Below are 12,351 nucleotides of genomic sequence, written 5' to 3'. Positions count from 1 at the left end.
AATTAATCAGTAGTTCTGGCAACACTGTCTCCGGCAATCACTCACTCTTTCGACTGAAAGCAGAACTAGAGTACAGTATTATTTATGCGCTGCGCTGTAAACGACATTCAGCGCGCAGCGGCGCAGAGCTAAACTAAATTTCGGACAGGCTGACGGTAACGCCAGCTACATCTCGGACAGCTTTTCTGCCACGAAATCGCCCATACTGTTGCACATCTTCTTTTTTCTTCAATCAACGGTCATACACTTATTAATCTATCTCGGTTACCTGTCTGTCTCAAGTGCCCCAATGACTAGTAGTTGTAAAATTTTAATCATAAATATTTTCTTGAAACATGAAAACTTATATTTAAAAAATATATATAAAACTAATAAATCACAATGAACTGTACGAGCTTTGTGTAGAAATTGAATCTGTTTCTTGTCTCTCTAATATTATTTGTTGCTTTTGTCTTTCTTCAAAATTCTGTAACAAAACAAATAATTAACGTTCACTAACTAAAGTGTCTTGTCTCTGGGAAATAGGACAGAAACAGGACACTCAAAGATGGGAAATTATATATATAATATCGGGAGACCTCTACTCCAAATGAGATCGGACCAAATGACCCCTCTTTATCACTACCACAAACCATTCGAGGAGAACAAAATGGATCGAGGAATGTGGACAGATATAACATTCCTTCAGGATGGACTAACCTGGTATACAGACGGGTCAAAGACCGCTGAAGGAAGGGTAAGGGTAAGGTTATCCTTTTCCTTGGGTAAACACTCAACCGTATTCCAGACAGAAATCTTCGCCATTCTACAATGTGCGAGAGAAAACAATAGAAGAGCTTATTCACATAAGCTCATCAATATATGCTCAGACAGTCAGGCGGCACTTGGGGCGCTTATGAGCCCAAAGGTATCGTCGAGACTCGTCTGGGAATGCCTAGGTGAACTGGGAGCTCTGGCTCGAAGGAACAGAATTAAATTATTCTGGGTGCCGGGCCACTGCGCATCCAAGGCAACGAAAAAGCCGATGAGCTAGCTAGGCAAGGATCATCGGCATCCTATCTTGGTCCAGAGCCAGTACTGGGAATACCCAAATGTATGGCCCGTAGTGCAATAAAACTCTGTATCAGGGAAAAGCAGAATGTCCACTGGAGAAACAGACAGCGGCACAGACACAGCAAGGCTTTTATCCAAGGACCTAGCTCTAAAATCGCAAAAGAACTGTTTAGCAGGAATAAATTGCGGATCACAACAGGCCTCTTTACAGGACACATGGCTGTCAAGTGTTACCTGAACAAGCTCAACCTGTATCAAGGAAGTTTTTGCTGCAGACTCTGCGATAAAGATCCTGAAACAGCGGAGCCCATAATATGTCACTGCGAGACTCCGGATCGCAAGCGACCCTTTTTATTTGGGAAAGCTAGGCTACAACCGGAGGAACTATTCTCCCATCTCATTAAGAACCTGCATAAGTTAGTGCAGGGCACAGGGATAGGAGAATGGGTGCAGATATAGAAAGGGGACAAACAAAATAGGCCTCACAGGTCGCAGTGTTTCCGGCAGAGGACGGCCCCTTATTGTGAAAAAAAAAACTAAATAAAAAAAAATAATGCAAATTTTTATTTACGATTTTAAGTATTTTAAGATGTGTGGAACAATAATACTTACATAAATTTATCTCTTATCTTATATAAATATATCTTATATAAATTAGCTTCGTTCGCAGAGCAGTCAGAAATAGTTTACAACCGTCCGACGCATGCGCATGATGTTTAAAGCGTTCGCAAGCTTCCAACTGTTAGTTTTAGTCATGCGCATTTTTTATTCATTTGATTACGAATTGACGTACGTGAAAAAAACAAAACATTTCTCTATCAACATGAATAAAACAATTAAATTTGGCAACAATAGTTTATATTTCTTTAAGCATTTTGAACTTATAGAGCTATATTTGACCTCTTTTACACTAGGAATAACTTCTGTACCAGAATTTCTTAATTTAGACTTAATAACACAAGAATAATTAATATATGACAAGAGAAGAAAATTAATTATTTTATTTACCATTCAATCTATCAAATAAATAAATTGTAAACAGAACTGCCAAATGAAAATTATCGCGTTATTCGCGGACTACTCGTTGACATTTGATTTCGATTGATCGTTCGCAGAAGTATAATCCACAACCAGGTTTGAAACCAGTTGGAAACCAACGATCCGACAAGCGGTTGGATATTTCGCTGTGCGAACAAAGCTATTAACTCATTCATCACGCAGGAAATTAAAAGATATTAAAATATTTATGTAGACTATGTAGAGCTATGTCACTAAAAAGACAAATATTCATTTAGTAAAAAAAATCCACTATTATAAAATAATAGATAATATTAAGTGTTTTGAACTATTCTGAAAATAGATTATTATAGATATAGATATATTCGAGTATATTATTAGACATATTTTAAAATATGGTTCAAAACCTCATTTTTTAATATACAGGGTGTGTTTTCTACGATGTTCTCTATGGGTATCTCGGAAACTACTGGAGCTAGAGAGTCGGTCAAATAGGGAAAAAATTGAAGTTTTGTGAAAACAATCATATACCCCTTTCGGATTTTTGAAAAAGTTTATGGCTTACTAGATACTTCGAAAAAAGAAAATTTCGGCTATTTAAAAAAAATGCTCCCTAATTCCATTATATCTTTTAGACAAAACGTTTTTTCAAATAAAAGTTGTAGATAATCACACCCTTGAGACTGTTCTCCGTTTTTTTCTAAAGCCTGTCATTTTTGACATATGACATAAACACATGTTTTTTTTAAATGGAAACCATAGTTGGCCATGACTTCATAAAAAGCGCCATTTTGAAGCTTTTCAGCGATATAAGCTATAATATGTTTTTTTGAAAAATTACTGAGTTAGTAGTAGTTACACAGAGAACATCGTAGGCAACTCACCCTGTATATAGTCCGAGATATAGTCTAAAAGTCAGGTGTGAAAAAAATTAATATATCTTATAGTAATCGCCTACAAATCATCAATTTCCCAATTTCGTATAATAAATAAATTTAATAATAACCTGTTTTGCAATTTTCTTTAAACTAGCCGCTGTGCCCGTTCCCGTTTTTCTTACTAACTCTGATAAATATCCAGTATTGTTTTGTAACAATATATGAGGATGATCAAACTCCACTGCTTGACCGGCATCCATAACTAGAATCTAACAATATACTACAATTTTAATAAAAAATACCCAGTCAAATTAGAAAAATCGGTGGAAATACACTCTATACGGTATGATTGTATAAGTTAACAAACATACATTTGTAGAATGCGGAAATGCAAAATTCAAAAGAACCACTACTCACCTTATCTGAATCCATAACGGTATGCAATCTATGAGCTATAGTAAGAACTGTGCACTGAGCAAATTTATGTCTAATTGTTTTCTGAATTAATTTGTCAGTTTGTGCATCTACATTTGCAGTTGCCTCGTCCATTACCAGAATTTTATTGTTTCGCAGAATGGCACGGGCTAAACATATCATTTGCCTTTGTCCCACGCTTACGTTTGCACCTCCTTCTGACATTACTTTGTCCAGACATTCTGAAATGTTAATATGGTTTGATTAAATTAAATTAAACATACTAAATGTATGAAGAGTACACACTGGTCAGAGGTAAAATTCAATTTTGTGTAACTGAACCAGTGGTGGCTCGTGCCAATTCACCAGGGTAATATCGGTATAAGAGCCACCATTTTAAATCGATTTAAAATTGAAAAAAAAAATAGTTCACATACTTATAACATGTTTTCCCCACAGTTTTCAATAATTATAAAAAATATTAATTATATACTATACCCGGTGCGTCTCAAAAGTGGCTCACCCCCTATAACTTTTTTATTTTTTCAGATAAAAAAAAACGATATTTTTTATAAATTAGGATTGATTGATGTATTTAATTGTTTGTTTGTCACTTCCTGTTTCACCGGAAATTACTATATACAACTTTTGATTTTTAAATGGCACTCTCGGTATTTTTTTACTTTATTTGATAGAAAATGATATTCTGAATAGAACGACATATCATATGTCAACTTTTGACATTCTCGCTTAATAAAATCATATATCTGTGTTTTTAATTACCAGAATTATTTAATACTTTACTATCAGAATATAAACGAAACTATAATAAAAAAGTCTTTGACCTGACACGGATTCGAACTCTGAATCATCGGTTCGTGGTCGGAAACTCTACGCACTGCGCTATGGAGACATGTTCGATTTATATTCAATACTAGAATTTATAGGACTAAATTAATAAAAAATATAGGATCTTCTTCCGATGCGCAGTAGTGAACGCAACGGGTATCGGCAGCCAGACGGGCCGCATGCTGTTCCAGAGAGCATAGTAAAAGATATATCAAAGAGACGCACAGTGGGGTATTTGACACTGATAGTTGATCGAAATTTTTTTATGTAGACCTTATATAAATTATTGTTATTTTCAATTAAAGAGGAAATAATATGAACAAAATAAAGGATAATTTGTCGATTCTAAAAAAAGAAAGAAAATCACTGTTTCAGTGTTTCCACGGTCAGTGCCAGTAGTAATATCGCAACTACTACTACTAATGCTACGACTGATCCGCGAGCAATGCCCATACCACTAAAGTCGCTACTAATGCCAAATTGTGCTATACTGCTAATGGCACTAATGTGATCGCTTTGTACACAACAATGCCATCGCGGTTTACACCTCGCATTAGTATATCACTGATTGGCAAATTAGAGGAAACCAAGAATGTTTTTCTCATTTTATCAGCAAAATCGCAAAAAGTCGCAGTATTTTATTTTACTGTATGAAAGCCCAATGTTTACTAAGCAAAACGTATATAGACAATATGCTGAATTCTTCGAAATGCGCAACTGAAATCTCTAAGTATAATAAAAATGTCACAAATTTAATCAAATTTTCTGAACGCCTAACTTTTAGTTGCAAAAAAAATCGTTAGTATAGAGAATATCAAAATAAATAATACGTTTTTGTAGAATACATACCTGCAGCTTGCTGAGCCATTTTCAATCAAAACAATAATATAGACGTAAAAAGAGCACAAGAACAACAACAATTTATAATTTTAAACATAAAATTTAGCCATTTACCTCTTATCTGTGAGAAGTAACAACTTTGACGTTTCGTTGAAACAAATGAATGCAACTAAACACACCCATAGCAACGCCATTCATGGCAGAGATGATTTAACTTAACATTTATCTTTTTTTGGGAAATCTTAAACACATTTGCTTTTTCGAATTTCGATCACCTTTTTCATGCTAATACCCCACCGTGAGACGTCTTAATATACTTTCTCGAAAACGTTGCTAGCTCTTAGACTAATGGTTTAATCGACAGATCAAATATATCGTCAGTGAAACGTGCTAACCTGCTAACTCCATTTTTTACGCTAATAAAATAATAGGTTTAATACCAATTTTTTTATGTTTTAACGACATAGACTGAATTGAATTGATTGATTTGAATTAATTGATTTAAAAAAAAAATCGATTTTCGCATACGTACTTATCGATTTTGATGCCTCAACAACAGCCTTTACTCCTTTCAAAAGCAAAATATCTTGCGTAGAAACATCGTTTTTTCTACCCACTAAATACTTTTTGATAAAGATTTTACAGCATTGCAAAATAAAACACTAAATCACCAAACTGTGTTAGCATCATCATGGTTAGCGAAACGCGCTTCCAGTGTAAAAGTAAAAATGTTTTGGTGTATTGTGGTGATTTAGTGTTTTATTTTGCTGTGTAACACCAAAGATTCCAACCCTCAAACTGTAATTTTACAGCATTGCTAAATTTCATTTTCAACAAAACATTGTTATCCTCTAATTGACTTAAGTCGATATTTGTTTCCTTTGTTTCCAATGCCTAGTATTTTCTCTTCAATTTGTCTCTGCCTTATTATACTCTTCAATCAGAGACAAATTCTTTTTCTCTTTAAGCTCATTTATATTTTTTTTTATTTTGTACGTGGATTGTTTTTTTTTTAATTGTTCTAAGTAGATTTGATTTTTTTGGTCTTGGTATTTCTGATTTTTTTTATATCTGACATATCCAATTTCGGAATAGAATGTTGCGTATTGCGTATGGAACAAAAATGTTACGTATCCTTCCTTCCTTGTTAATGCAATCCAATCTTACATTTTTTCTTCAGAAAGAGTCGTTTAGTTGGCTCTATTTTTAGCAATAGACGGTACTCCTGACTGACTCCTGCACTACAAATAAAATACTACATACTGCATCTAACATCTAACCGTGCACCATAATTATCCGGTTGATAAGACACGCCGAACTACCGGAGTGTCCGATTTGGCGCCGTGTCCGAATTAGAGAAGTTCTACTGTATTATTGTTATCTTTATCATATTAACGCATGAATATACTTGCTACATGTGTACATATTTTTTTGAACCGTTTTTTGCTCTTCTGTAAAATTGGGAATTAGTTTTAAGTAGTTTTTAGCTGTTTAACACATTTCACCAACGATATGATACTTTCTAACCTTTTCCTTTTGTCATTGCACATTTGTCTTCCACATCTACTAATGCATGCACCATCATTTGATCTTGGTATTCATTAAATGGGTCCAAGTTATATCGTAATGTACCATTAAATAGCACTGGCTCCTTTATAATCAATAGTGTTATACACATAATACAATTTAATGAATCAATATATAAATCTAATCAGTAATTAGTTACCTGAGGAATAATAGAGATTTTTCTTCTCAAGTCGTGTAATCCCAATACTCCGATATCCAAATGATCAATGTAGATTTCTCCTTCAAAATAAGCTAATCGAAACAATGTTACTATCAAAGAAGATTTACCAGCACCGGTTCTACCAACTATTCCGATCTAAAAATCTTAGTGATAAGCTAGGTTTAAAAAAGCAGTAGATTCTTTAAGAATACCTTCTGTTTAGGATATATAACAATGTTAAGATTCTTTAAGACCGGTGCTTCGTGTAGACTATACCTCATACTAGTATTAACGAATTCTATTTGACCCCTTTTTGGCCACGATGCAGGAGGTTTTTTGTCAGGTCGCTAAAAAGTCTAAACTATTTACGGTTGAAAATAATCTTTGATTAAAAATATTAAGGAAGAAACATATCAAAAAAATTAGCTTGAGCGCGATGGGGACCTAAAATGGCCGACTTAAACGGCTATAATATGCATCATATTAATCGTAGTTATTATAAATAACTTCTACAAACTGGTTTCTAATTTGTTTTTTTCGAAAGGGTTACCATCCTCCCTATTGCACAAATTTATTTTTCTTTCAATTTTATTTACAGATCTTTGAACAGATCTTTTTCTTACACTTCTGAATGCATTTTGTACTATTTATTGTAAATGTTGAGATGTATTGATTTCAGTTTTACAAATAACGTCAAGTACCTAATGCCCTTCCCCAGGTTTAGGTACCTCGCTAGCCATTATACTGCTCTACCATTTCCAATCCATCTTCCGGGGAAATGATTTGATTGTTTATATTATATTCTATTTATATTATTTATTTTATATTATTTTTTTTATTATTTTATTGCATTTGATTTTCTGTATTCAATGTTTTACCCCACGTCATTGTTAAGTTTGAAAGCTAATCAATATTAACGATGAATAGATTAAATATATTAAAAAAAACAGAGCCGGACCTAATGTCCGAAACAAAAAAAAATATTAAGTGTGGCCTATTATTGTACTCAGGAGACCGAGTTGAAAACCTGAAATAAAAAATGCAGGTCCGTATTTAAAAAATTAAGTTGGCCTCTGTATATCACGAATTATCAGCTAATTTGAAAATCTAAAAATTCTATCAGATACCCCTAATAAAGTAGCTATGAGAATGTGCAATTAGTTTTTTGTTTTTCTAAAAAGTAACAACAGGAAAAAATAAAATTGATTTTCCAAAAAATCCGTTTTTTTTTCCAAAAACTCAGCAATCCTTGAAATTTTTAAAGCTTTTTTGATGCCATATTGGTGAACATCCCAAAGCACCACTTTGCCCCAATTTAACCATATTCGTGTCTAGTACCATTACCGAGACACCAATGCTCGTACCCTCGAATTTGTAGCACCCTGTATATCACTAAAAATATTTGCACTTATTTAAGACTCACCCTGTATAGTCACTTACCAGTGAAAAGTTATTCCATTATTTTCCCCGATTTTTAAACGAGAAAACATTAATAAACTCAGTAAAGAGAAACACATCCGCCAATATGTCAAACCAAATTTAAATGTTGCAATTAGAACGTCAAACGGATTTGTCAAGGATTGGGTGGTATATGGGGACTATAATGTCAATTCCGTCCACCATGCATGAATACATGGATAGTATTATACTCCCTCCTTAATCTTTTTATTCAAAGAAAATATAATTAATATTCTGTAGTATAAATAAATTACCGAATATAGATCAGGCTCGTGTTCAACTCGTGTAAATTCTAAAACTCGTTCCACTGAAGTCATTTGATTTTCAAGTTCGGCTGATTGTCTCATACCCCACTGAATTAATCCAGTTAATCCTATGCATTGAGTTATGGCCAAACCTACATTGCTTCCATAAAATTCTGTAAAAATGTGATAATATAAAAACTATTTTTGACAAGCATTGTTATAATCAGAATCTGAATCATGACCAATAGGTATTTGTGCTGTTTTAGACATCAATTGATGCAAATTATGTACTTTTGGTTAGCTTTAGGTATTTTTAATTGATTTTATTTAACTTTTTAATAAATAGACATTATAAGTATTTTTCAAAAATACTCTAAAACGCTCTAAAATATTTAAGCCATATGGAATATATAGTGCCCTCAAAGCTCCGTCACGTTGGAACCCGCTTTCATGTAAAGTTTTCGATTTTTGGCTTATTATTAACAACAAACGATGCAATTGATTGTAGTAAATTCAATTTTTTGTAGTACTAATAATTAACCAGAAAAAGTAAACAATTGTGCGCAATGTAATAAAGAGAAACTACCAAATAACTACAAAAAAAATGAATTTACTACAATCAATTGCATCGTTTGTAGTTTGGGTACAACTAAAGACATTATGTTAATCTATGTTAATTTTCATATTTTACTATAATTCACTAATTCCAAAGATCTTTTATTGATTTTTTTTGCTACTACATAAAACTACAAACGATTTTGAAGGTTTTTAGACCTTTGTTAAAACAATATTTTATCTCTTTATTACATTGCGCACAATTGTTTACTTTTTCTGGCTAATTATTAGTATTAAAAAAAAATTAATTTACTACAATCAATTGCATCGTTTGTAGTTTGGGTACAACTAAAGACATTATGTCAAACTATGTTAATTTTCATATTTTACTATAATTCACTAATTCCAAGGATCTTTTATTGAATTTTTTTGCTACTACATAAAACTACAAACGATTTTGAAGGTTTTTAGACCTTTGTTAAAACAATATTTTATCTCTTTATTACATTGCGCATAATTGTTTACTTTTTCTGGCTAATTATTAGTATTAAAAAAAATTTAATTTACTACAATCAATTGCATCGTTTGTAGTTTGGGTACAACTAAAGACATTATGTCAAACTATGTTAATTTTCATATTTTACTATAATTCACTAATTCCAAGGATCTTTTATTGAATTTTTTTGCTACTACATAAAACTACAAACGATTTTGAAGGTTTTTAGACCTTTGTTAAAACAATATTTTTTCATTACATTGCGCACAATTGTTTACTTTTTCTGGCTAATTATTAGTACTACAAAAAAATTGAATTTACTACAATCAATTGCATCGTTTGTAGTTAATAATAAGCCCAAAATAGAAAACTTGACTTGAAAGCGGGTTCCAACGTGACGGTAGGCTTGCACTATAGTATAGTTTCTACTAAACTACTATTTCTAGAGTGGACCTCTTTTATATACTCTAATAATACACAAGAACTCTCAATTTCATTCTGAATATGATGGCAATTTCTGACTGGTGACTTTCTTATTTTAAATAGATTCGACATTTTATAGAGGGATTTTCTTTAAAATTTAATGAATATATATATATATATATATATATATATATATATATATATATATATATATATATATATATATATATATATATATATATATATATATATATATATATATATATATATATATATATATAAAATGTTTCAATAATTTATGAGAAAAAGTTTTTGGAACAAAACACTACATTAATGTATTGCCAAAAAAAGTTGTATATCTAGTCGAAAGTCAAAAACTTTGAAATATTTGAAAACAATATAGTCTAAGATCCGGCTGCAGTTTTAACTCCAAACACACTTTTAAGAGGGTGCCAATCAAAAAGTAGCCGCAAATGGGGTTGCCACGGTACAAAGTCTTTCCTACTACTTTATACGTGTCCGGTAACAGTGCATCGGGCACCTGTAGCTCCTATAATAAACATCAGACTAATCCATGTAAAAAATCATCTCGATCCAATCACACTTTTTTGAGCCACCCTGTAGAAGTTAAAATATTTTCCTGAAATACATCCTAATACATACTTTAGATTTGTACTTATACAAAACTGTTAAGTTTGATAGGAGCTACACATGCCCGAAGCACTATTGCCGGACCCGTATAAATTAGTAGGAATTACTTTGAACCTTGGCAACCCCCATTTAAGGACACTTTTTGATTGGTCCCTGTTAAAATTCCCCTCCCTGTATGGGTCCTCTCTGTAGGTCCCTGTATGTAATCCTGCTGACTGTAATAAATGTAATAAATCCTGTACTAATATGTTTAACCGAGAGAACTCATTGTAAAATATTGGTGTTCAAAAATATCCAATTTAGGTTGTAATTTGGTTGTAATGTAATTCTCCAGAAACTTCTGCTGCAAGGAAACTATAGATCGCACATCAGTATGATTTAAAAACTCCAGCCGTCAAACAAAGGGAATAGAAAGTTATATGGCTCAAAATAATAATGTCAATACAAAATAAAGTATATTATCCAACAAGTCATGAAAGATTTAGGCTGTATTCCGTTGCAAAACCAGGGGAACCAGATCGGTAAACTGCGGTAAACAGCGGTTTCTGAAAAACATCGGTTTGATAAAATACTGGAAACGTGAAATGTTGACGTTTTCTAAATTTCAATACCTCTATTGTAAAATTTATCTTTTATGCATTTTTAATGTACCTATCTGCTTTTACGTTTGCTTCTTCTTTTCAGTGGAGTTTAATATTGAAAAGTACTTTATTAATAAACTGTTAAACTCGTTAGACAGCTGAAGTGAAGATTTGCAGGTCCAATATTAAAACAGATTAATAATAAATAAACAAATCTAATCAATATTTATATTTTTATAGCTTACAAAACATTCACGATTACTTGTTGTCTTATTTTTCGTGTTTTCTTTAAATGTTTCTGACGAAACACTGGCTGCATGATAAACTTATCTATATATAATGGTCCTAAAAAGTAATTCTAATTAGTTAATGAAATTTATTTACCTTTACTGCCTAACTCCATTGCTTTTGGATGTAAATACAAAATATTATTACAAATTTTATAAATTAAATGAGAATTTCACTCGAACTTCAAATATTTGCTTGATTTCTGTGAAATAATTGGTTGACAAACAAAACCAGAAAAACCAGCCTTCTCGCGCTGGTTAGTTTGGTGACAGTTATAAACGAATTTTTCAGGAACCGTGTTCAGTAATAAGAAAACTTTCAGGAAACCGATAGAAACGGAACATAAAACCATAACCAAAGTAAGCAACGGAATACACCCTTAGATATATAAAAACACAAACTGACACAGACAGTTGTTGACACAGACAGTTGTCATTGAAAAAACCGACAACAGTTGTCATTTCAATCTACAGTATGCCCTGAATTGTCTTTACAAGAAGAAAAACTTTTTGATTAATTAAATTGAAAAAATGGACGGGTGACCGGTTCGAAACTCTGTACTGTATCGTGCTGTTGTCCAATTAAGGCAAAAGTGTAAAATCTATTGACACACACTGCTCATTCATGCCGGTTCGAGGCCGGATGAGATCGGATGTCTCGTGAGTAAGAGTTGATTAGACACTTGTCAGGTCGGTAGGTCATTGACCATGATATGGCCGAGGACCGCGGTTCGGATTCCGCGTAAACAAAGTAGGCCCCGTCCAGATTAGCCCTGGCAGCAAAAAGGAGACATTAACTGAAATCTTTACTTTTTTTAAATTGAAAAAAGATGTCCATTTTTCTCAAAAAGGCACGATTTTTCAATTATATTAAATGA

General features: G+C 32.5%; 1 protein-coding gene across 4 annotated transcripts in view; it reads right to left on the bottom strand.

Annotated features, from left to right (window-relative positions):
- Nucleotides 1-37: 37 nt before the first annotated feature.
- The window catches only part of LOC115891584 (multidrug resistance-associated protein 4-like), a 48,429-nt gene continuing 36,115 nt past the window's right edge, over nt 38-12,351 (bottom strand). For 2 of the 4 annotated variants that reach the window (XM_030912080.1, XM_030912079.1), the window contains exons 16-22: nt 8,490-8,653; nt 6,990-7,124; nt 6,778-6,933; nt 6,579-6,702; nt 3,366-3,604; nt 3,077-3,217; nt 38-466 (exon numbers count right to left, since the gene is read on the bottom strand). In XM_030912080.1, the coding sequence (XP_030767940.1) occupies nt 377-466; nt 3,077-3,217; nt 3,366-3,604; nt 6,579-6,702; nt 6,778-6,933; nt 6,990-7,124; nt 8,490-8,653 (1,049 nt within the window). In that variant the 3' untranslated portion in view covers nt 38-376. Of the gene's footprint in view, nt 467-3,076; nt 3,229-3,365; nt 3,605-6,578; nt 6,703-6,777; nt 6,934-6,989; nt 7,125-8,489; nt 8,654-12,351 lie in introns of those variants that run through there. The other 2 variants (XM_030912081.1, XM_030912082.1) reach the window with 2 other exon arrangements.

The sequence above is a fragment of the Sitophilus oryzae genome, unplaced genomic scaffold, assembly GCF_002938485.1.
Source record: "Sitophilus oryzae breed Bouriz unplaced genomic scaffold, Soryzae_2.0 scaffold_1188_pilon_pilon, whole genome shotgun sequence".
NCBI classification, from domain to species: Eukaryota; Metazoa; Arthropoda; class Insecta; order Coleoptera; family Curculionidae; genus Sitophilus; species Sitophilus oryzae.
This window is presented reverse-complemented; position numbering and strand designations above follow the sequence as displayed.